At 55.0% G+C, this 23,429-nt stretch overlaps 1 protein-coding gene across 1 annotated transcript in view; it reads left to right on the top strand.

Annotated features, from left to right (window-relative positions):
- ZBTB46 (zinc finger and BTB domain containing 46) overlaps window positions 1-23,429 on the top strand; it is a 63,590-nt gene that overhangs the window by 29,924 nt on the left and 10,237 nt on the right. The window contains exon 3 of the mRNA XM_040638604.1: window positions 8,436-8,720. Within this exon, the coding sequence (XP_040494538.1) occupies window positions 8,436-8,720 (285 nt within the window). The remainder of the gene's footprint in view (window positions 1-8,435; window positions 8,721-23,429) is intronic.

The raw sequence follows: 23,429 nt of genomic DNA, 5'->3' as shown, positions 1-23,429 counted from the left end.
TGACAGCTCGCGGGCGCAGGTCGGCTGCGCGTAAAGTTGTGGCCAGACCCGCGTTCCCTCCCCTCGTCCTCCTTGGGGCCTGGCTCCCCCCTTTGTGTGTGGCCCCGAGATGGCCCCAGACCCCCGATGAGGAGCTCTGTCCCTGCTAATTCAGAAGCCGGTATGGGAAGAGCCCAGGTGCTTGTCCTCATGTTCCTGAAGGGTTTTGCGGAAAAGAGAGTTCTGTAGCTACAATAAAGTGTGTGGTTTGTAAAGTAAATGTTTATACCTAGATTTTTGTAGAGTCGGATCTCGGCATACTGGGATTTTTAAGAACGTGTCGGAACCACAGGACAGCTTCAGGTGAAGGTGGTGTCTGTAGGCTCCCAGCCGGCTCCTCACGCCCTTGTGGCCTCTTCCCTGGGTGGGGGGGCGGGGTGGCGCAGGTGCACCGTCTCTCGGGCGAGGGGAGTCCGCGCTGCCCCCGCTGAGGTTAGAGGGTCCTCGCTGGGGCTGAAGAAGGAGCTGCCAAGCAGGCTCTGCGAGGGCAGGAGGGGAGAAGACGCCCCCGCCGGACTGTCTTGTCTGCCCGCCGGCACCGTCCTAAAGCCCAGGAGGGCGCGGACGGATTCGCTGGACAAGCGGTGAAGCTTGTGGGTTTGAGTTAAGCTACATGTCAGGTCCGTGTTCTGATTGGAGACACAAAGGATGAGCAGAGTGCCCAGCGCCCAGGACATGACTGTCCGCGCACTTGGCGCACTTCTCCTGGAGGGAACCGTGCCACCGCCCGTGCTTCAGCAAACCGATCGCTCCTCGTAGAGAAAGTCATCTTGCTCAGGCTGGTGTTTGTGTTTCGGGGGTAAAAGAGCCCGAATGAAAGTTGCACCCCAGGTTTGTGGGGCCGGGACTGGACCTGCCTCCAGCACCCCCACCGGTGGACCCTGTTCCTCGGAGCTCCACCCCGTGACCCCTTCTGCTCTTCATCCTTTCCTCAAAAGTTCAAGCTCAGTTGTAGACCCCCCAGATGTTCTTCCTTCGGGTACGAGCAGAATTGTGCGGAATCCGTTCTGGTTGACCGCGTTGCTGTCTGTCCGGTGGCAGCTGGGGACCCGACAGAGACAGCAGCCGTCTTTGTTGGAATATTGGCTGAGAGCGCGAATCCAGGGGCCGTCATGGGAGCGCCTGCCGCCGAGATGAGAGGGAGCGAGTGTCCTTCGTCCGACCCGGGAGGCCGGGAGAGGCTGGTGATGCGGAACAGCGGGGCAGTAGCAGAGGGCAGATGTCCGCGTGGGTGGGTCTGGTGGGAAGGGGCCCGCGGGTGGAGGAGGCCTGGGGGTCATGCCTGTGACTCTTGGCTCATCTGTGCCCGATGCCACACTTCGGAATCGTTGTCCTGATGGAGGAACCTGCGACCTCGGCTTTGCTGAGCTCCCACAGCTTCTTTTCCCAACGAAAGCACTTCTTTGCCGTCTGGATTTTCTAGAACACCAAGTTCATGAAGGATGAGTCTTTGAAGGGTTCTCACGGACATCCAGCTCAGCCCCCCGTTCTTCCAGGTGCAGACACTGAGGTCACCGGGGGTGCCCAGCAGAGCTGGGAGGACGCCCCACCCACAGGGAGCTCCGCAGGGGAACCGGAGTGTGTCCCGGTTGGTGTGGGACAAGGCAGGCCGCGTCGTGAGGCTGTCAGGCTGAAGCAGGAGGACCAGGTGCTTCTCGAAGCCCCGTGAGCCAGGCAGCACCCGGGCTCCCGCTCAGGAAGGGGGTCTCCGTGGAACGTGCATGCGTTGGTACGACTGCCGTTTTGCTGAGCAGCACTGGGACCTGTGTTTGCAGGGAGTGTGGCCACCTCGTTGTGCCGTAGGGTTGTGCAGGAAGGAGCCCTCTCCAGCTCCCGAGCCCAGGGCGCGGCCCCCCAGCAGCTTCACGGAGCTAACAGCGAAGGTTTTGTGGTCGGTCCACAGACGGACGGACGGCCATCTCGCGGGATCCTGTTTTGGTCTGAACTCAAGGGCTTTTGTCAACCAAGTGCTTACTGTCTTCTGGTGTTTGTAGACCTCGGCAGCGATGCCCGGAGGGTCTTCTGACGTGGGGCGGGAGCCAGAGCCTGGGGCTGCCCGCGTCTGTGGTGCCCGGCATGAGCGGCGAGAAGGAGGGACTGGGTTGTGTGGAAATCTTCAGGGTGAGATTATATATACACGTATATAATATATATATATATATGTGAAAGCACAGCTTGTGAACTTCCATTTAAATGGAGATTTTAAGAGGAGTAGTGTTATTGTAAAGTGTTCATTTGAAAATTCTTATGCCACTGCTTTTTTCAAACTTCAAAAACCCGAAGTATCACGTACACACGAGAGGTGCAAACCCCTCATTGTCCAGGTGGCTAATGAGCAGCCCCTCGCGCCAGTCCTGGGGACCGCCTCCCCCAGAGGGGACGCCATCTGCCGCCAGCTTCTCTGAGGCACGCGGCTGTGGGATGAAGCCGTGGCTGTGCCTTCCCACGCGTGTGGGCCCCGTTGGGCGAGTGCACACCGCGGACGTCTTGTCCTGATGTGGACGGCTCTGGGCTGTTGCCAGTTTGGGTCGTGAAAGTCAGTGCTGCCCCTGGTGCTTGTTCCGGTACATTCTGGAGGTGTTCCTAGGGGTGCGTCCATTTCCTACAGCTGCTGTGAGAAATCACCACGAGCCTAGCGGCCTGAAATAGCACAACCGCGTGTCTTACCGATCCCAGGAGTCTGAAGCGGGGAGGTGGCCTGTGCTCCTTCTGGAGGCTCTGGGGGAGAACGTTCCTTGGCCTTCTAGAGGCGTTGCCTTCCTTGGCTCCTGGCCCCACATCGCTCCGCCCTCCTGCCTCCCTCTTCTGCTTAGAAGGACTCTGTGTGGACAGTAACCCACCAGAATAATCCAGGATCATCTTCCCACCTCAGGGTCCCTAACTCCATCACCTGCAAAATCCCTTTTGCCGTGTGAGGTCACATAGTCACAGGTCTGGAGGTTGGGACCTGGACACGTAAGGACCATTATCATCAGCCTACCTAGGGTTACACACGTAATAAAGAAGTGGGGCTTTTTTGTTGTTTGTTTGCTTTCTGAGAGAGGGAGGGAGCATGGGTTGGGGGGGTGGAGAGGGAGAGAGGGAATCTTAAGCAGGCTCCACACTGAGCACGGAGCCTGATGTCGGGCTCAATCCTAGGACCCCAAGATCGTGGCCTGAGCCGAAATCAAGAGTCAGATGCTTGGGACACCTGGGTGTCTCAGTCGGTGAAGCGTCTGCCTTTGGCTCAGGTTATGATCCCGGGGTCTTGGGGTCCAGTCCTGCGTTGGGCTCCCTGCTCAGCGGGGAGCCTGCTTCTCCCTCTGCCTCTCCCCCTGCCTCTCCCCCTGCTTGTGCGCTCTCTCTCTCAAATGAATAAATAAAAACTTAAAAAAAAAAAAAGTCAGATGCTCAACTGATTGAGCCACTCAGGGGCCCCAAGGAAGTTTTTTTGGCGAAAATTGTCATTCTTTCTTCCTTTTTCTTAAGTATACTATACATACAGTAAACACAGATTTCGAATTTGAATAATTTTCTGTTCCTCTCCCTAACATTTTATTGGAGAAATATTTACACTTAGAAGTTGAAAAAAAAAATGAGGGGCGCCTGGGTGGCACAGCGGTTAAGCGTCTGCCTTCAGCTTAGGGCGTGATCCCAGCATTCTGGGATCGAGCCCCACATCGGGCTCCTCCGCTGGGAGCCTGCTTCTTCCTCTCCCACTCCCCCTGCTGTGTTCCCTCTCTCACTGGCTGTCTCTATCTCTGTCGAATAAATAAATAAAATCTTAAAAAAAAAAAAAGAAGTTGAAAAAGCCATGAGCGTGTCTGCTGCTAGAGTCTGCACTTAACATTTTGCTACGTTTGCTTTATTACACGCTTCTCCATCTGATCATCGAAAACCCATCTTGTTTTTCAGTGCATTTCAGAGTACCTGGCAGACGTCAGCATACTTCACCCCAAAACACTCGGGCGAGCATTTCGTTAGAGTTCAGTCCGTGTCCCGTTTTTAGGGTCACTTTGACACCTGACACGCGCCAGTCCCGGGGGACCTCTCGCTGCTGCCACAGCCCTACCCGGCCCGCCTCGCGCTTCCTCCAGATGCAACCACACGGCGGGCGCCCGGCCACGGGGTGTGTGCGTGGCTGCGTCTCCCTGTGGTCGGCACCTGCCGGGCTGTGCCTGGTGTGCTGGTGCCCGAGTACGCCGCCGTGTGCTCCAGGAGACAGTTTTTGCGATGATGGAGAGCCCTTCTGTGAACATTTTCGGCAAGCCCGTTTTCCTTTCTCTTGAGCAAATACCTGGGAGCGTGGTGGCTGGGTCCCGGGAAGGGGTGCCTTGAGTTCCTAAGGAGCTGCAGACTTGCCCAGTGTCTGCACCCCCCATAGTGTGAGGAATTTTGGTTGCTCCGTAGCTTTGCGTGTTGTCTTTCTAATTTGAACCACCATCAGGAGAAAGAACACTTCCGTTGCTGGAGCGGCCCCTCCCGCCCTTTCTGCTCACCCCCCACCCCACCCGGCCACTCCGACGCCTGTCACCAGCGTGGCCTGGGAGCTGCAGCGCCTGCTCTCGTGTCTGGCTTATTTTATTTAACTTTTGTTTTTCCATTTTGAGGTTATTGTAGAGGAATGATGAACTGTAAGGAATGACACAGAGGGGCCCCGTGTCCCCTGAGGCCGTTTCCCCAAGGCTAACGTCTTGCAGAATGCCATCACTGCCACCACCCGTTTCTGGACATTGACACGGTCCACGGACCTCAGCCCCCAGCACGTCGGCCACCGAGGACCCCTGGGTCGCTACCCCCCACTTTGGCAGCCGCCGGTTGGTCTGCGCTTCTGTGCTTTTCAGCTTTTGAGGTCTGTCTGCATTGTCACGCGTGTATCACCAAACCCGGTTTCCAGCGTGTGTCTGTTGTCTGGCTCTGACACGCTGCGGTGGGCATTACGGTTATTCCGGTGGTTTCCGGCGTGACGAATACACCCCTGGGACGTCCTGGGATGGCTTTGTGCCCGTGTGAGTTTTGATTCCTCGTGGGCGAACTCCCGGGGCCGTGACGGCTGGGACTTGAGGCTCGTGCTGGCTCTGTGTGAAGTCCCCGTGGCCTCACGTCATTGTCAGCAGTTGGTACTGTTCGCTTTTCCGTCTCTAAGCGTTCTGGAGGGCGTGGAGTTTCGCCTCCTGTTTGCACCGTGCACTCCTTGGATGGGCCGTGTTGTTGGTCTTCTTTCCATGTGTCTGTCAGTCTTTCTTTCGCACGGCTTTCTTTGTGGGTCCGACCCGGGTGGATTGTGCTGTTGGGTTTGAAGTGTTGGCCGTGACGAGCCACTCTTCACGCTCTGCTTACGGAAGTGTCTGTTCGCGTCTTGAACCCATTTCTCAGAGCTGAGTTGAGAGTTCTCGGCTTATTCTCATAACAAGTGTGTGTCTCGCGAACATTTTCCATCTCTGCTTCACTTTCATTTAGCGTTGTTTCTGGAGGGGCATACCTTGTAAGTTTTGACGAAGCCCGATTTGCAAACCTTTTTCCTTTATGGCTCCGATGTTTTGAGTCCTAGCACAGAAATCCCTGCTGAAGGTCACAAACATCCCCCTGTGTTTTTCCTGGATGTGTCATGGGTTCGGGTGTGACGTGTGGGTCCGTGGGTCACGTTGACTTCTGTGTGTAGGTGTCTAGTTGTTCCAGTACGATTTGCCCAAAACCTGATTCTTACCCATCGAATCACCTTACTGACTATATGGTTAGCAAAGTAATTGATTCAATTATGTATTTATTCAATTATACATATATTTCAACTAAGGAGGATTTATGGAATGATGTGAAAACTTTTTGATAGTTAAGAAAATGAGGAAACTTGATTTGAACTTGGATAAAGAAACATGACCTTTTAGAAATAGAGAATGCGTTTTAGACACATTAAAGTGAGAAGGTAAATGTTGGGTGAAATGCATACTTAGTTTTTTTGAACGGTTTTCTGCCCCATTTGAGTCTGATTGGGCTGTGAGCACCTGGGTGGGGGCAGGGAAGTGTGCCCAGTGGCGCACACTCTCTAGAAACTTCCGTGTGTTGTTTGCACAGGGAACACACCGGGTGGCTCTTTGGTGGACAAGGTGGCAGGCTGAGCACGGTTGGGCTGTGACCTCCGTGCAGACGTTCTCAAATGCACCTCGTGAGCGCTTTAAAGAATCGTGAAGGGTGGAGATTTGGGGAAACAGGGTGCCGGCTGTCAACCAGGCCGTGCCCCCCGCCACAGGACTCCCTGGTTGTGAGGTCAACACCCCTCCCTCCCTGCCCTCCTGGCCTCCTCCCTCCATGGTAGCCACGTCCCCCTGGCCCTGGAGCTCACGTGGCTGGAACACACTCTTTCCATTCCGAATCTGCTGATACCCACATTGCGACTAACGCTGCCTGATCTCCTTTGATCGTTTAAAAATTCTGCTTATTTTAATTACAATCTCTTTTTTGCTTTCCAGCTAAAGATTGTGAGCTAAATTTTCAAAATGTTATGATGTATCGTTTATAGGAAGCGAGAAAAAACACTGTATCCCCCCTAGAATAAACCCTTTACATTTAACACATCGCCCTTGACAATTAGATGTTGGTATCTTTAGTCCTGTTTGCTTCGTTTATTAAAAAGAGGTCAGGGAATGAGCCTGAGTGACTCTCCGTTGCCCGTGCAGTTGGCGTGTGGTCATTTCTTGTTGCCACACACGTGTCCTGTGTCTGCAGAGCAGCCGCTGTCTCGTGCTGTCCCTCCTGTGCCCCCAAGAGGGCAGGGTCTTCCTGTCTCGCTGGAACCAGCGCTGGCCGTTGCTGGTACCTGCCCGAGGAAGCATAGCTTGTGTGCCCACGTGTGTCCGTGAGCAAGCACGTGTGTGCGTGTCACAAGTGTGTGGTGGGCGGACCTACGTGACCAACTTACAAATGCATTTTTGGAGCTCAACCCATTTTCAGACGTGAGATTGGACGCTTGGTGTCCACTCAAGCTTTTTGTAAACAGTGTAGCTTGAGTCCCAGGAGATGCTCGGGGCAGGCAGCCTCGTGGGAAGCCCCGGCCTCCTGCACGTGGTGTTGACTCCAGAACCTCCCTGCACGGACGAGACGTGGCCTGGGGGCTCGGGCACCCTTGCCGGGACTCCGATTTGCGGGGTGGTTTGTGCGAGGGGGCACAGGGTTGCTTGCACGTCGTCCGTGATGTTCCTGGTGGAATTCATCGGGACTTGGGGGTCAGCAGCCTGCGCTCAGGCTGCCTTGGCTCCCAGGCCCCATCTGCCTGGTAGCGAGTTCACACTTCGCTGCTTTTCACGGCCGAGCAAGAGTGCGCTGCGAGGAGGGACCGTCTTGCTTGCCCGTCATCCCCCGACATCGGGGTTGTTCCCCTTTCTGTCACGAATAGTGTCGCCGTCAGCTTGCACATACGTGTGTCTTCACTACTCTGGGTACCAACTCCTCTGGACGCTGGAGGCCGGGTGGTCACTCTGTGTGGTCTCTCGAGGAGCCGGCCAGTTTCTTTACATCCTTATCAGCCCTTGGGACCGTCTGACTGGCCTGACGCATTCTAGCCACTCTGGTCGGTGTGAAGTGGACTCTCGTGGTTTCGAGGTGCGTGTCCCTGATGACCGACAGTGTTGGACGTTGCCCACTGGTCATTATGTGTCTTCTTTGGATGAATATCTGCTCAGGACCTTTGCCCGTTTTAAAACTGGACGATTTTTCTTTTTACTGAGTTGTAAACCTTCTTTATGTATTCTGAATAGGATCTCATATCAGATGTAGGATTTGTGGATATTTTCATGGGCTGTCTTCCTTCCGTCCCTCCCTCCTTCCTTCCTTCTTTCATTGTAAGTAGGCCCACCCAGTGGGGGCCTCGAACTCACGACCCGGAGGTCACGTGCTGCAGGCCCCACCGACTGAGCGGGCCGGGCGCCCTGTCTTCTCACCTTCTCTGGGTGTTCTCTGAGGCATAGAAGTTTTCCGCCTTGACAGAGCCCCAGTTCATCTGTTTTGCTGCTTGTGCTTTCGATGTCCTGTCTGAGAGCCCGTTGCCCAAGCCGGGAGTGTGGAGACTTTCTAAGAGTTTCGTGGTTTTAGCTCTTCTGTGGGGTCGTGGATCCAATTCTGAGTCGCGTTGTCTTTGAGAGATGAAAGTACCGCACGTGCGCCGCGGGCTCTGGCGCTCAGCCCCAGAGCAGACATTCGAGCGGGTCTTCGTCCTCTTGTCTGGGGAGGGGGCACCCCCAATGTTCTGAGCGGACCCCCCCGCCCCGAGGCCTCGGCGGAGACGTCACCACTGTGCCGGGGCAGGTGAGGGGCGTCGGCTGGCAGGACGGGACCGGCAGCTGGGTGTCAGGAAGCTCGTCCCTCATGTGTCCACTTCCCTCTTGGAGAGTCTTCAGCTGACCTGCGTGTGTTTCCTCTCCCAGGTGCGGACTTGACTGTCACCGAAGCCAGCAGCTCCGACAGCCGCGGGGAGAGGGCTGAGCTCTTCGGCCACGTGGACGAGGGTCTCCTGGGAGGAGAAGCCAGCTACCTGGGCCCGCCCCTGACGCCGGAGAAGGAGGAAGCTCTGCACCAGGCCACCGCCGTGGCCAACCTGCGGGCGGCCCTCCTGAGCAAGAACAGCTTGCTGTCTCTCAAGGCGGACGTGCTGGGGGACGACAGCTCCCTGCTGCTGGACTACCTGCCCAAAGGCGCCCACTCCCTGTCCCGTAAGTGCTGGAAGGAGCGCCGGGGGGAGATGAGGCAGCGGGGGAGGGGGGCGCGTCCGTCGGGACCTGTGCTGTGGGGCATCTGGCTGCACTGGCTGCGGGTCGCTCAGGAGGCTGTGCCTGCAGGGCCCACGTGCCGGCGGACACGGTGCTCCGTGTGTGGTTGTTAGGGCAACAGCAAGTGTTTGTTCGAACGTGTCACACTGAAATGGAGGCATCTGAGCCAGCAGCCTTGTCGAGCTTATAAGTGCGGGGCCTGGAAGCGGGAGCCCCGGGTGAGTCAGGAAGGGGGGCCGGACGAGGGCCCTGTGCGCAGGGACAGGCGCGGGCTCCCTCTGCTGGCCCTCGTCCCCGCCTTTGTGCCCGTTCCCTGGCAGTGGGAGCGACGTTCGCATATCCTTGCTTTGTTTCCGCTAGATAATGCCCGTTGCATGCGAGCGTTCTGAAAGGAGTTGGGTGTTGTTACTGCTTAAGTGTCTCCAGCCGAATTCCAGTGATCCGGGAGCAAATGACAGACTAACCCGAGAAACGGCGGAAGGTGCGGCCGAGCAGCCCAGCAGCGGGCTCCCGGGGACTGTCTTCCCCCGACAAGACCCAGGGCGTCTGCCCTTGACCTCTAAGGGCCTGTGAGCCCGCTGGGCGCCAGCCCGGGAGTGAGCCACAGATGCCCTGAAGATCCGTTCTGGGGACGTGTGTGGACGTGGCGGTCGCCTGCACGGGGTCTCTGGCCGTCCAAGGAGGGACGTGCTGTTTGGCTGGTGCTCACCGTGGGTGCCGGAGGGAGCGAGGTGCGGGGGGCACACCCCACAATGGGAGGCCCCGAGTGCAGAGGGGTGCCGCGGGTGTGAGTGTGTGGGTGGGCCGGAGTGGCAGCCAGTGTGGACGCAGCGGTTTCCCGACTACCGCGGAGGAAGGAAAGCCGGCTCTTGTGTTGGGGATTGGGGACGTGCATCCTTGTTTTCATTTTTACTCTAATTAAAAAAAAAAAAAACGGTGTTTTTACAACTTTGTTTTCATGAGCGCTGAAATACCCTAAGTTTCTGTGTTGGAGCGATGACGTGTGCTTATGGCCAATAAAGATGCAAGTGGGAGCAATGCTTCTGTTTCTTCATTTCCCGGCACGTCGTCAAGAGCCCAGGCCGCCGTCCGAGCAGCCTGACGCCGTGCTCGGTTCCCGGACTTGGCTGTGAAGTTGGACCGACGCTGGGTGCTTGTGGACGCGCTGCTTGGCTTTGGGCATGCTTTAAAGACTGTTGGGGCCTCATTGCCCCGTCCGAAAATGCATCACACTGCTGTTGTGGGTTTAGGACAGAGTAGCGTCTGTGAGCCCTTGAACGCGTGCTCCCAAACGTGGGTCCCGCCCCACCTCCCGTCAGACCTTGTGCCGCCGGCCGAGACCGCTGGGCCTGAGCGATCCCAGGGCACCGGGGGTCGACTGGGCAGGTTTGTGCCTCTCTTGGGGATGCGACCAGGAGTTTGTGGCTGTGTGGAGAGGTGGGGCTCGCTCGTTCGGCGCCCCCGTAACACTCCTAATGCACGTCTGAGCGCCACGCGTCATGGGCTGCGGGTGGGCCAGACCAGTGCCCGCCTCGGCCGTCACGGGTGACTTTGGAGCGAGGGGTGATTTTCGGTACTTTTCACTTGTCTTCCGTCTGCCAGCCTTTGCCTCCAGTGTGGGCCGGTCCGAAAGGCCTTTGGTGCGTTGTGCTGGGAACCGTGCTGGACCGGGTCTAGACCCCGCTCCTGGTGCAGCACCGCCGGCCACCCCTGCTGGGCCCCTCTGTCTGGGCCCCTCCCCGGGACCCCAGGCCCTTCTGCAGCAGGTCTCACACCGGAGCGAAGCCGCAGGGCTGGCTGTCCTGGGTGGGCTTCTCTCCTCGAGCTTCCTCTTCGAGTGTGGGCCACTGGACGTGTGTTGACCCATCTTGACGTTGGGCGTGCTCTGGACACGTGTGATTGTCAGACTCTTCCCAGTTTGCAGGGAGTGGGGGGAGCTGGGAAGTAGAGTCCTCTCCTGTTTACTTTTAGTACATCTGTGACTAATTCCGGGTCAAGTCACCCAGTGGGTTTTGGTATTTTGTTATTCCTGTGATGTTTTAACCTCCTTACTTTTAGTATTCTAAATTTCCCATTTTTTCTTGTAAGAACCTACCAGAGGCAGAGGGGCCAGAGAACTTGGTGGGAAAATGGGTTATTTAAAAATACTATTTTCTGACATCCTAAATAAAGTCTGTCTGTTTCCAGGTATATACTAAAATGAAGAATGAAAATATCCAGATAAAAACTCTGTTTCCCAAAACATTGTGGTCACCCGCCATCGTAGCTGCCCCCCTTCCCCCGTCCCTGGTGGGCCGCCTCGCGGAGTCAGGCAGACAGAGGCTGAGCTGCCGTCCTGTGGCGAAGACGTGGTTGTGGCAAGCGGTCCGGACGCCTGCTGCGGAGACGTTTGTCCCCACGGAGGCGCTATTAGCCGTGTGGCCTGAGCCACCGCCACGTATTATGAGATCGCAAGAAGGAGCCGAAGCGACTCCATTTGCTGTCCGTCCGTCCGTCTGCTCCGTGCCGCCCGGTTCACAGGCAGGTTCTCTAAGCGCTCGTGGTGAAGCGTCAGGGCCGACAGAGCCCGCGCCGGCCGCCTCTCTGCCACGACTGCTGGTTTCCAGATGGCCTCGTGGGCACGGGCAGGTTTTCCGTCCAGCTGAATGTGGTGCAGCAGGGCCTGGCTCCGGCAACTTGGTCGCACGTTTCTAGCCTCGCTCCCCACCGAGGGCACTCCTGCTTTGTTGGGCGGGGACCCTCCCCCTCGTGCTCACCACCGTTACAATTTTCGGAGTGCCCCAAATTGCATCTCCATCCCAGCAGGCGTGGGCTCGTCGTCGGAGAAACGGGAAGATGCGTTATTTAATGGGAAGCAGCTCTCGCGGAGGGCGCGCAGTGTGGGGGCTCCCGAGGCCCGTCGCGATTCTGCCGGTCTTCCTGAGGCGGGGAGTATTGTGGGGCACAAACGTGGTCTGCTCGTGGCAGTTTTGCGAAAGAGAGGGATGACGGTTTGCAGGTGTTTAAATTCAGGGGTTGTGCAGGCGGTGCTCAAGCCGCGATGAGCAGCCGGCATTCACCTTTCCGGATGGTCCGGAACCTTCTAGGGAAGGTCTGATGGTCTAATCACATGGGCTTGGCTCTTAGATTCAGCACATGGTTTCTTTCCAGATCCACGGTCTTTAACTGATTAAAGAACCTTTTGTACTTTTTATTTTGATTTGGCTTAACTTGATTCTCTTACTTTTATTACGTTTCCAGTGGTAGGTGAGGACCCTGCCTGTTCTCAGTCACTGTTCAATGATTGGAAACCGTGAAAAGCCTTCGCCGTGGCTTAACACGTAGCTCTGTTTTACGAGTTGTATTTGTGAGTGTGCGTGGATCTGGGTGGGACCTTGACATGGGCTTCGCCTTCTTGGACCCTCGAGAAATGCCTCACGCACCTGGGTCGCTGCTTGATTTCCCGGGAACAAAGGGAAGGGAAGCCGGCTCTCTGTGGGTCCAGGAGGGTGAGTGTCTCGTAAAGGTGCCACGTCCTTCCAACATCCGAGGTAACTCCGACCCGAAAAGCGTCATCCCTGGTTATTGTCGCTGTTGACTCGTAGACACTACTTTTGAAAAAGAGTTGAGGCTCTCCCCTAAGTCACAGCTGGTGCTGTCCTGTCTGTCCCCTAAGTCACAGCTGGTGCTGTCCTGTCTGACTAGAACGATGTGCCGAGTTCTCTCCTGCTCTTCACAGGGAGGGAATGCTCGAAAGATCCTGGGGGAGCAGTGGCGGGGGCTCTCTGTCCCTTCCTGACCCTTGTGTCCACGGGCTGGCCCGGACGTCCAGGAGCACTTTGCGGGAAACAGCTGAGCTGATTTCTGTTCTGATTGTGGATTAAAGATGATTTCTTACCGTGTGTGAAAATCTGGATCGACACTAGAATTTTAAATAACTTTTTGCAAAAGCGCGTTGGATGATGTCACTACACTTTTAGATAAATAGCCAGCTCGACACATCTTGGAGTGTTTTCCAGAAGATCATTTCCCAAGGCCACAGGTGTGCGCGTGCTCCATGTTCTCATGTGTCCTCACTTTCCGTGCTAGAACCCTCTGTCGTAATCATTTTGCTTCTGGGAGAGAGACCCCCACCCCAAACAAGTCACATGCGGAGACCCCTGCTGTTTGGGGGTGGCGAGCGGATAAAAATACCCAAACGCCCACCTCCAGCAAGACCCAGGCTTTGCCCCACGGCTGCGCTCCCCTCACAGCAGCAAGACCAAGCGCGGCACTTCTGGAACTCCGCAGCAAGCCCGCCCCCTGGTGTTCGTTCCCGTGGGTGACACTCGTTTCCTGTGTCCCCAGGGCCTGGCACCAGCCCGACTCACTCTTGGGGGGATGCTGATGGCAGAGCAGAAGCCCCTCCCTCTGGCCCCTCCACCCTCCACTCAGAGCCCGGGATGCCCACTCTGGTGAACGGCCAGACCAAGCCCAGGACAGCACTGCCCCCCCCAGCCCAGGTAAGACGTGAGAGTGGCCGCCACGTCGCGGGCAGCCCGGATCAGCTGCCTGTCCAGCAGCACGCACGTGCGCTAAACTCTGCGTGCACTCAGGGGCGTCCCCGGCACGGGTCTGGTGTGTCCCTGGCGTGTCCTTGGGCGCGCTCAGGGGTCATAACGAGATTCCGTGCTAGACGCCGTTGTGCACACTCTCTCTTCTCCATGCTCAGCCAGCCAGGTGGGGAGCACCCAGCTTCTGCAACAGTAACTGTTACTCCGTTACATGGAGTTAAGTTGGTTATATGTGTCCACTCGTGTCTGCACAGTCGACACACAGTGTTACGTGACTTTCAGGTGACAGCTGTGCCCAGCACGGTGCACCTGCCGTCTGTCACCGCACACCATTGACTGTGCTCCCTGTGCCGTGCTTCTCGTTGTCCGTGTTTATAGAATATAAACGTGTATTTAGATAAATCGAAATAGTAGTATGCTTTTATATTTACGAGATTGCTCTGAGGAGTTTCTCCCCTCGCGGAAAGACGTTCGGTTCGGACGGCAACAGGTTCAGGACGCCCGCGCTGGTCTTGAGGCGGCTTTGCAGGCAGTGCTGGGTGGTTGTGTGACGATCACAGATGAAGGGCCTCTGGGGCCTCAGGAAGGTCACGCAGAACAATCTCCTTCCTGTTCCTGGGGCAGAGGGTTGTTTATAAAAGAAAGGTCTGTTAGGTCTGTTTGTCTCCCTGAAGAAAAATAAATCTTTAAGAAGAGCTTAACCACATATTTTGGACTTTGAAATTAATTAAATGATTCCTACGTGGTCTTTTCCAACAAGGTGGTTTTGGTGGGAGACGTTGTGTTCTGTTAACGAGGATTTTGCTGTGGGTGTCCGTCCATTGAGAATTAACGGGAGCCTCTCTCCCAGATGTGGGACAGGTTGTCCTCGTGGTGACAGGGCAGGGGCCTGGCACGAGGTGGTGTCATCGCCTCCTGAACACCTGTAACTTGTCTGTCTCTTGTTCTAGATCGATGCCCCTTGACACCTGGAGCCCTGGGCTTGACAGCGAGGCCTCCTCTGGAGTTGGCCCCGGCTGGCACCTGGGTGGGTCTCTGTGGGGGCCGAGGGCCTGCCCAGGATGCCTGGGGCCTTCTTCCCGCACGCGGCGTGGCCAGTGCCCCTCCCCAGGCCTGATGGGCTCACGCAGAGCTCCGACAGCCTTACCGTGAAGTCAGCGAAGGAGCTGCGAGGGAAACACTATGGAAGCAGATGCCTGTGCTGCGTAGGATAGCTTTGAGGCTGGAGAGGCTTGGCCTGACACCTCTGTCTGCGTGGGAGCAGACGTCTCCACGTGCCTCTCTGCTGCGGCCAGGCCTGGGGTTCCGGTTCGGTGGCCACTGGGTGATGGCAGAACCACGTCAGGTGGGGGCAGCTGCCGGGAGCTGGGACTAGGTGTTGGCGTGTACTTAAAAGCTGGCGCTTCTTGAATCCTTGGCGGAGGCCTCTCAGGGCCCCTTGGTGGGCCCGCGGGACAGGTGTGTCTCCAGCCTCCCGGCGAGGGCTTGTGTTCACCAGGACCCTGTAGGATTGCCAGCTGTGGGGGCAGAAAAGCAGGTCCCCATCCCTGGAAAAAGGAGCCAAGTAGCTCCGACCCCATTCTATCTGGAAAAACCCACGGACAAAGCCTAGCCGCGATGTGCTTGATATGTGTGTCGCAGGGCATGTCTCCCAAGGCGACAGCGTTGGTGGAGAATTACTGAAGCTCTGCGTCTTTTCAGAAAGAGCACCTTGTGTTTGCTCTTGTCCACCTTCATTGGGCGTGTCAGGTTCCGTGTCTGCTTACGCACACGGAGCAGGTGGCTGTGGTGTGGTGGGATGTCAGGACCCCGAGGCTCACGTTTGCCATGCAGCACGTGGTTTCCTAGGAAGGAAGCAGGCTGTGCCGTTCCAGCATCTGGAATCGGCAGAGGCAGATGTGGGTTGGTTTCTGGGAGAGAGGTCCTTCCCCATGAGTCTGACAGGCAGCCCCCCACCCTCTCCAGGCCACACCCTGCCCGTGGCTGTGGCTGGGTGTGGCCTAGGAGCAGTCTCAGCTGCCCCTGCCATGACCATTTGTTGCAGGCTTTACCATTAAGCAAGTTCTGAAGACGGAGAAAAACCATTTTCAGAGAGGCTTAGGGTATCGTTGCCAACGTGTTGAAAGACCAGTCAGTGCAGGTCACCCTTCCAAGAGATCCAGTGTCTTGTGGCTTTAAGTAAGTCCCCATCTGCTTTTGAATGGTCACGATGGGCTCTTTGAGCTGTGAGGTCTCAGAGATTTCATGTCTCAGTGTGGACATACCGTGGCAGAGGTGGCCTGTGTAGACATCTGCATTCTGGGTTCACTGGGTGGGGACTCAGAGGCCCTGTGGCTGCTTTTCCTTTTATTTGCTCACTTGGCTTTCCCCGGGTGCTGCAGTGTGGACCGGCGGGCTCACAAGGGCACCGGCACTGGGGGTGTCGGTCTGTGCTGTTGTACCGAAAGGCTTTTGTTGACATGTTAAGGCCGTTGTGGCGCCTGGCTGGCTCAGTCGGTAGAGCACGCAGTTCTTGATGTCGGGGTTGTGAGTTCAAGCCCCACTTTGGGTATGGAGATTGCTTAAAAATTTTTTAAAAAATTTAAAAATATTTTAAAACAATTAAAACATTTCAGACAGGTTCCATAGTACCTGCAAGAAACAGGTTTGTAAAAAGAAAAAAGAAAGAAGGAGGCTGTGGTAGGTGGTCCAACGGGAAGGGGCGCACGAAACTCTTTCAGAATGGATAGCTGTCTGGTTTGGTTCGTACATCTCACACTGTGTCCCGTAAAACTGGGCGGCCGTCTAACGTGGAATTTTCAGCAGGTGTATTTAGAGATGTAATCTGTTATATTTTGTTGAATTTCTCATTGAAATGTTGTGGCTCATGATTGATTTCAGAGAGTTTTTTTCAAAAACTTCTCAATATGTGACATTAATCTCTCTTGAACACAGAGAATTTCAGTGATAAGAGGCTGTTCCTTGGGTGTATTTACGGCACAAAACATGCTCCACATCCGTGTTCACTTTGTGCCTTTCCGTGTCCCTGCCGTGTTCGCACGGTAGCCAACGAGAGACGCCAGAGATTCGGTGTTGCGTGTGTGTGCATGAAATGAAGACTGCTGCCCACTTAGGGACATTAACTTACTAACTTAGATTGCATTTAAAATATGGGGTCGGGGGGCGCCCGGCTGGCCCAGTCGGTGGAGCACGCGACTCTTGGTCTTGGGGTCGTGAGTCCACGCCCCACGTTGGGTGTCGTGTTTACCAACCCCCCCAAAAACAACCCCCAAACTTAAATGATCTAGTGTTGAGTATTGTTGGTCTTGCACTGGCACGGAACTCAGGCGCTAGGGAGAAGTCATTGAGTTATTTTAAAGAAAACACTTGAAAACTTTCTGAACTCCTAGTTTCAACCATGACAGCTTGTATCGGGCTTACTCTCCAGGCAGAATCGACTTGAGAATCTGGCCAGCACACACACACACACACACACACCCTGGAGACTGACCAGCACAGGTGGGACTCGAAGGGCTGTGCTTTCACCCCAGATGTGTTTCCGGCCTATTTCCCAAACCTGGAGCAGGAAACAGGCGACGTACAGAACAGCAGGGTGCTCTGTGGCAAGGGGATGGAGGGCGTCCTTCAGGGCACCGAAGGTGGCTGGGGCCGGAGGAGCAAATCTCAGAAAGCAAGAAGCCACAGAGACGGAACCCCCAAATCTGCACGCGAGCCCTCTCAGCTTCTGAGGCCTCCACAGGGCAACACTCCAGAGTCCCAGCGAAAACAGCCGTGGCACGGAGAGAAGCAGAGCAGAGCTTTCCACAGCAGCGTGGCTCTGGGGCACAGAGGGGGCCGTTCAAGCCCAGGGAGGGTCAAGGAGACAAGGGAGACAGCCCAGGGGCGGCAGCAGTCACCCCAGTTGGAGGAGCGTGCGACTCTTCGTCTCGGGGTAGTGAGTTCCAGCCCCACGTTGCGTACAGAGATTATGTAAATAAATACAACTTAAAAACGACAAAACAAGGGAGACACCTGGGCTTTCAGCGGAGACCCTGGAGGGGTCACACCTTGAAGTGAGGGTCAGTCCCTCAGAGTGAGACCCAAGCTGAATTCGACCGCCCCGACGGCAACGGGAGTGAAGCCCCGCAGCGGGACGGTAACCCTCCCGAGTCTGTCTGCTCAGCAGAAGCAGCAGCAGCAACGACACAAGAGCCTGACTGTCTTCGGAAGAGTGGCAGCCTGTGAAGTGCCACCGCGGTCCTTGCCACGCCCTGCATCTCATAAACGCAGAGCCTGAGCCTGAATCCCAGCCGGGAAAGCAGACGGGAAGACACCCGGTACTGACACATTCAAGGAACATTCTGGAAATGAACATACAATGTCTGAAGTTAAGAAGTCATTCCTAGTCGAACAGTGGCCTGGATACGACCTACGATAGGGTTAGTGAACTGGAAGAATGGAAATGTCCGTGCTGAAGCTTGTAGGAAAGAAACACAAGAGGGGCGCCTGGGGGGCTCCGTCGGTGAAGCGTCTGCCTTCGGCTCAGGTCGTGATCTCAGGGTCCTGGGATCGAGTTCCGCGTTGGGCTCCTTGCTCCGCGGGGAGCCTGCTTCTCCCTCTGCCTCTGCCGCTCCCCGTGCTTGTGCTCTCTCTGTCTCTCACTCTCTGTCAAACAAATAAATAAAATCTTTTTTTTTTAAAAAAAGGAAAACAAAAGAATGGAAAAAAGCAAAGAGACACATGAAGCTGGGTGAAAGTGTGTAATGCATGTGTAATTGGATTTCCTGAGGACAGAGGCAGAAACGGGGCCGTTCAGTTTCCCGAAGCTGAAGAGAGTTGCCATCCTGCAGATTCAAGGAGCTCCGGAAACCCCGAGCAGAATGAACACCAAACAGAAAATGGTATCTGGGCACATGACCTTCAAACTACTGGAAACCAACGACAAAAAGAAGAGTCTTAAAAGCAGCCAGTGGAGGAAGACACTGCTTCCCGGGGAGCCAGACAGAGTCAGCAGAGTCCCAGGGAGGCCGCACACCTGCCACGGTGTTCTTCACAGAGGGGCCGAGTGGAGACGTGTCGTCCACGCACACAGACGGGGAACGCGCGGCCCCCCAACCATGTGCGGAAGTGGCCGTGCGAGTGGCAGGAAAGCATCGCGATCATTGAAAACTACATTTAGAGTTTCCTACGGGGTTTTTAACAGAGATCAGAGTATAACGCAAGATGCTAACAGCGCAAAGGGTCTGGGATGGAGGAGCTTGACTGTTGAAGGCTTCCGGCGTCCTTCGTGAAGTTGCGTGAATAGCGGCAGAAATCGGAGAGCGCGGCTCAAGGGCTTATGAAGAGAAAACATGGAATCTAGTTAACTCTCTTGAAATAAGGCAAGTAGGGAGGGATAAAGGACGAAAAGAAAACAAATATTAAGGTGGTAGATTTCACCCGGCTGTGTCCATTATTGCACATGGACTAAACCCTCCGATAAAAAGATGAAAAAATCTGCTTTGAAAAAACTTTACTGTTTGTAGGTGATGTCATTCATAAATAAAAATACAGAAAGTGTTAAAACGAAAAAATAAATAAGATAAACCAAGGAGGGGCGCCTGGGGGGCTCCGTCGGTGAAGTGTTTGCCTTCGGCTCAGGTCATGATCTCAGGGTCCTGGGTTCGAGTCCCCCATTGGGCTCCCTGCTCCATGGGGAGTCTGCTTCTCCCTCTGTCTCTGCCCCCCTGCTCGTGCTCTCGCTCACGTGAGCTTTCTCTCTCAAATGAATAAATTTTTAAAAATTTTAAAAAAGATAAACCAAGGAAACCCCTAAAGGAAGTTTTTAATCTTAATATCAGAGTAAACTGAAGAGTTATTACTCGAGGGACCTCACATAATGATGGAGTCAGTTCCGTAGGAAATGTAACGGGTCTAAACGTGCATATGCTTAATTTTAAACTACAGGACATAAAAGTTGACCGCAGTCAAATGAGAAGACGAATCCACGTTACGGTGGGGAATTTTTGACACATTTGCTCCGTGATCGATGGGATAGCAGACAGATATCAGTGAGGATGGAGAAGATCTGAGCGGCTTCCAGATGTTGAATGACCCCGAATTTCTGTAACAAGCTCATCTAGTCACAAGGTTTTATTCTCTTCCTTGACTCAACTTGCGACTTTGTGTAGACATGTCCCGTCTGTGGTCAGAGAGGCTGACCTGTAACAAGGAGTAACTAATTTGAAATTTACACGGAGTCAGTGCAGTTTTCCGATGCCCTTGAAAACATTGACAGTGTGAAGATCTCGCAGCTGCAACGCAGATCTCACCAGAATCAGCGTCTTCTCTGAGCCCAGTCAAATCATGATTTTTAAAAAATCAACAGCAAAAAGATACGGGAATATCCCCCAAATGTTTGGAAATCAAACAACATGCTTTTAAATAATGCACGAGTCAAGGAATAAGTCACAATGGAAATGATAAAATATTTTCCACTGAGTGACGTGAAAAGAGAGCCCATCAGGACCCACAGGACGCTGTGGGTGAAGCTGGCAGAAGGACCTCGTGCCTGCAGCTGCACTTAGTCTGATTCTGGGTCAAGAAATGAGGAAAAGGGTAGCAAATTAAACCGAAAGTAAGCAGGTGTGCACGAAAGAGAGGATGTCCGTGAAGTCGAAAGCAGACATCGGTAGAACGGGGAAGAAAGCCGAACAGATTAACACGAGCTCCCGAGTTCCTATCAGAGGTGACCAGTGTGAACAGAAGACAGTGCTAATTGTAAATAAAAGGTATGAAAAGGAGATCACCACTGAGATCCTGTAGATGTTAGAACAATAAGAAAGTAGTGGGAACAGTTTATGCCAACACATTTGAGAAGTTGGGGGAAACATCAAATTCCTTACGACACAGCCAGACCGGGAGCCGGGAGGCGGGAGGCACAGCACGGAGGGCCAGGGGATGCTCGGCTTTGCTGGGAAAGTGTGCACAGGGGCCCGGATTGCGGCCTCCTCGGGACCGAAGGGACCATGTGGGTAGTCCAGAGCAAGGGGGCTTCAGGTGGCCGGTTGACTGACTTCAGTGGCTCCACGGCGTGGGGACCACCCCTGGTTGTCTGGTGCTGGGGTGAATAAGGCAGCTTGATAGTTGGCTTGCATGTGGAACGCATAGTTGCAGGAAAGCTATGTATTAGCTTGGAATTGGCCGACCCTGGGAGGGCTCTCCCGGGGCCCCCGACGTGTAAGCATCAGGACACAGGGGGAAGGCGTGGCTGTCACAGACAGCTGGGCAAGAGGGCGGTGGAAGAGGCTACCTGACCCACGGACCACGGAGTTGCAGGAATCGGCAGGCGAGCCGACCACAGCGTAGTCTGAACAGACCATGGGCACCCCTGCCGTGCGCGGGGGCGCCTCTGCTGGTCACCACGGCCGGACAGGCTTTTCAGTATGTGGTTCCGAGTGAGCTGGACGTCGAGGAGAAAACGAATCTTGACTTCTTACTCACACCAAGCACAAAAATTAATTTGGGATGGATCATAAGCCTAATTATAAGAAGTAAAAGGTTTTGCAGAAGAAGACCTAGAACGATAGCTTCATGACCTTGGTGGTAGTTTCTTAAGCAGGTCGTGGAGAGCACTCGATAGAGAGGACATCATTAAAATTATTAATTTCTCCACTAGGATACCTTTAAGAGCATAAAAGGGCCAGTCACAGGCTAGAGAGAATGTTTGCAATAAATATATCTGACAAAAGAGTCATATTCAGAATACATATAACTTCAAAAATGTAAGAAAGAGGCAACTCAGTGACTCAAGGAAGAGACGAGCAAGCACTTTACCAGTGGCCCAGTGTCTTCAGGGGACGGGAAACGCAGACGACAGCCTCATGGAACGGCAGGGCGGGAGCGCAGAGAAGACCAGCTGGGACGCTCCTGCATGGCTGGAGGGAATGTAAATTGGTGCGGCCACGAGGAACGCCACGTGGCCACATCTACCAAAATGAAACGTACAAGGACCCTGTGGCCCAGACCTTCCTCTCCAGGTGTACGTGCAACAGACACGAGAGCCCTGTTCAGCGGAAGACGTGTCTGAGAGCCATCTGAGCACTGCGCTCCATCAGGTCGGGTGCCCCTCAGCGCGGGGTCGCGGGGTCGCGGGGTCGGACCTTGGAATACCACCCAGCAGCAAACCAGAGCAAGCCACTGCTCCAGGCAGCCACGTGGGGACTTTCGCAGACTGTGCTGAGGGACTAAAGCCGACCCCGAGTGTACGATCCCACAAGGACCAAGACCTGAAGCAAATGTATGTGGTGGAGGGCAGGGCAGTCATTGCCTGGGGGGGGGGTATGGACTGGGGGGGCCAGGGGGCGCCTTCGGGGTGCTGGGACGCGCAGTGTCCTGATGTCTGTGCAGACGTGAACATTCACCGAGCCGTGCGCGTAAGTCGGCTGTATGCACTTCCTGGAAGGTTAGGAAACCGTCAGGAGATGGTTTGGACGCGTCAGCACTTCACTATATTCTGACACAAAGTAATTGACAGCCTAGTAAACTTGTAAACGGAAAAACGAAGTGGGGTTCATGTTTGGATCCATTTCTCGAATGCACTTGAAGTGCAGTCTTTTGGAAATGGCGGTGGGAGGAAGGATAAAAATCCGGGTGGTTGTAAAGACTCGCGTGCCCTTCTTGAGGAAGCTCCCCTGTGCCGCTGTCCGCAACCTGCAAATCCCATTTGCATCACTAGCGGTTCCTTGGAGGCTTTGACGTTATCGCAAAATCGTTCCAGAACGTTGGCTCGTGTGGCGGCTCTTACGGCAGGTCCGAATCTCCCGCGGGGCTGCGAGGGGCAGGGGGGTCAAGGACAGGTGGCCGCGGGCAGTGTTCCTGTACATACATTTCTGCAGAATTATAGTCCATGTTACTGGGCTGCTCATTCTGCACAATCCGGCTTCTGGATCCTAAGCTCACTGCTTGTGCTGGAGCGCTGGATACCAGGCATGGAGTTCAGGGGTTCGGACAGGTTGGCAGAGAGCATCTGTTTCAGTTGAATAGGATTTGTGCTTTCTCGTTATTTCAATGACTCACCATCAGTGGGGAGTCTGCTTCTCCCTCTCCCTCTGCTCTCCCTGCTTGTGTGCTCTCTCCCTGTCAAAAAAAAGAGAGAGAGACAGAAGAGGAGAGACAGAGACACAGAGGAGAAGCCACACGAGGGAGGCACAGATGGGAAGATGTGGCCACAAGCCCAGGACTCCCGACCCCCAGGAGTTGGAAGGGGCTGGAAGGACCCCCGCCCTGGAGCCTCCCGGGGGAGCGCAGCCCTGCGACGCCGGGGTCTCAGACTCTGGCTTCCCAGCCGTGACAGGGTAGATTTTTGTTGCCTTCAGCTGCCCCGTTCGTGGTGTTCCCGCAGAGGCAGGAAACTAACATAATAAGAAAACACCGTCATCATCACAGGGTGACTTCAGAAAGTGTGCGTTGTAAGTGCCTGTAGCCGTGTGCGGGCTGTTCCCGGTCGGCATGCCCGGGTTCCGGGAGGGTCCCTAGCGACAAGCCACACTCACGCCGGCACATTCTAGATTATTTTTCTAGGGAAAAAAATGCAGCACTTCTGCACAGAGATCAATTTTTTTTTCCACGTGGAAGTCTGAGTTGTTAAATACAGAAGGCTAGAATACATAATTCAGCATTTTAACTTTCATGTTTATAGAAGCAGAATAGAAGCCATGAATAAATACATTCTCAAAAAAAGGTTGTTTTAAATAAAATAACGTAAGAGTTCATTTCCTCTTTTCCTTCTCCATCCCAGAGTGGGTGGTGCATTTGCTTTATTTGGTGATCAGATGAAAAGCGGGATCACCGTGCCTCAGAGAGCCACCAGTGTGGAGTGGGGGTGGAGAGCCGGTGACGCGGGCCCCGCCCAGCCTGGGCTTCAGGGTGGCATGGCTACCTCAGGACGAGCATGAGGTTTTCCTCCTTGGGGATCGATTGCCAGCTGTGACTGGCACGACCAGACAGACGCACGTGCCCTGTGGCTCAGAGCTCCTCGTGCGCGTCCCCACGTCAAGTGTGCCGGGTGCTCGGCCTTCCCTGTCTCCGGTCCCGCCGTGGGGGTGCTGGAGCCCCTCGCCTGGGACCGCAGCCTGAGCCGCATCCGGCAACCCCCCCCCCC

Source organism: Ursus maritimus, unplaced genomic scaffold (genome assembly GCF_017311325.1).
Source record: "Ursus maritimus isolate PB19 unplaced genomic scaffold, ASM1731132v1 scaffold_22, whole genome shotgun sequence".
Classification (NCBI taxonomy): domain Eukaryota; kingdom Metazoa; phylum Chordata; class Mammalia; order Carnivora; family Ursidae; genus Ursus; species Ursus maritimus.
Note: the sequence above shows the minus strand (reverse complement) of the source record. Positions and strands in the feature narration are given on the sequence as shown.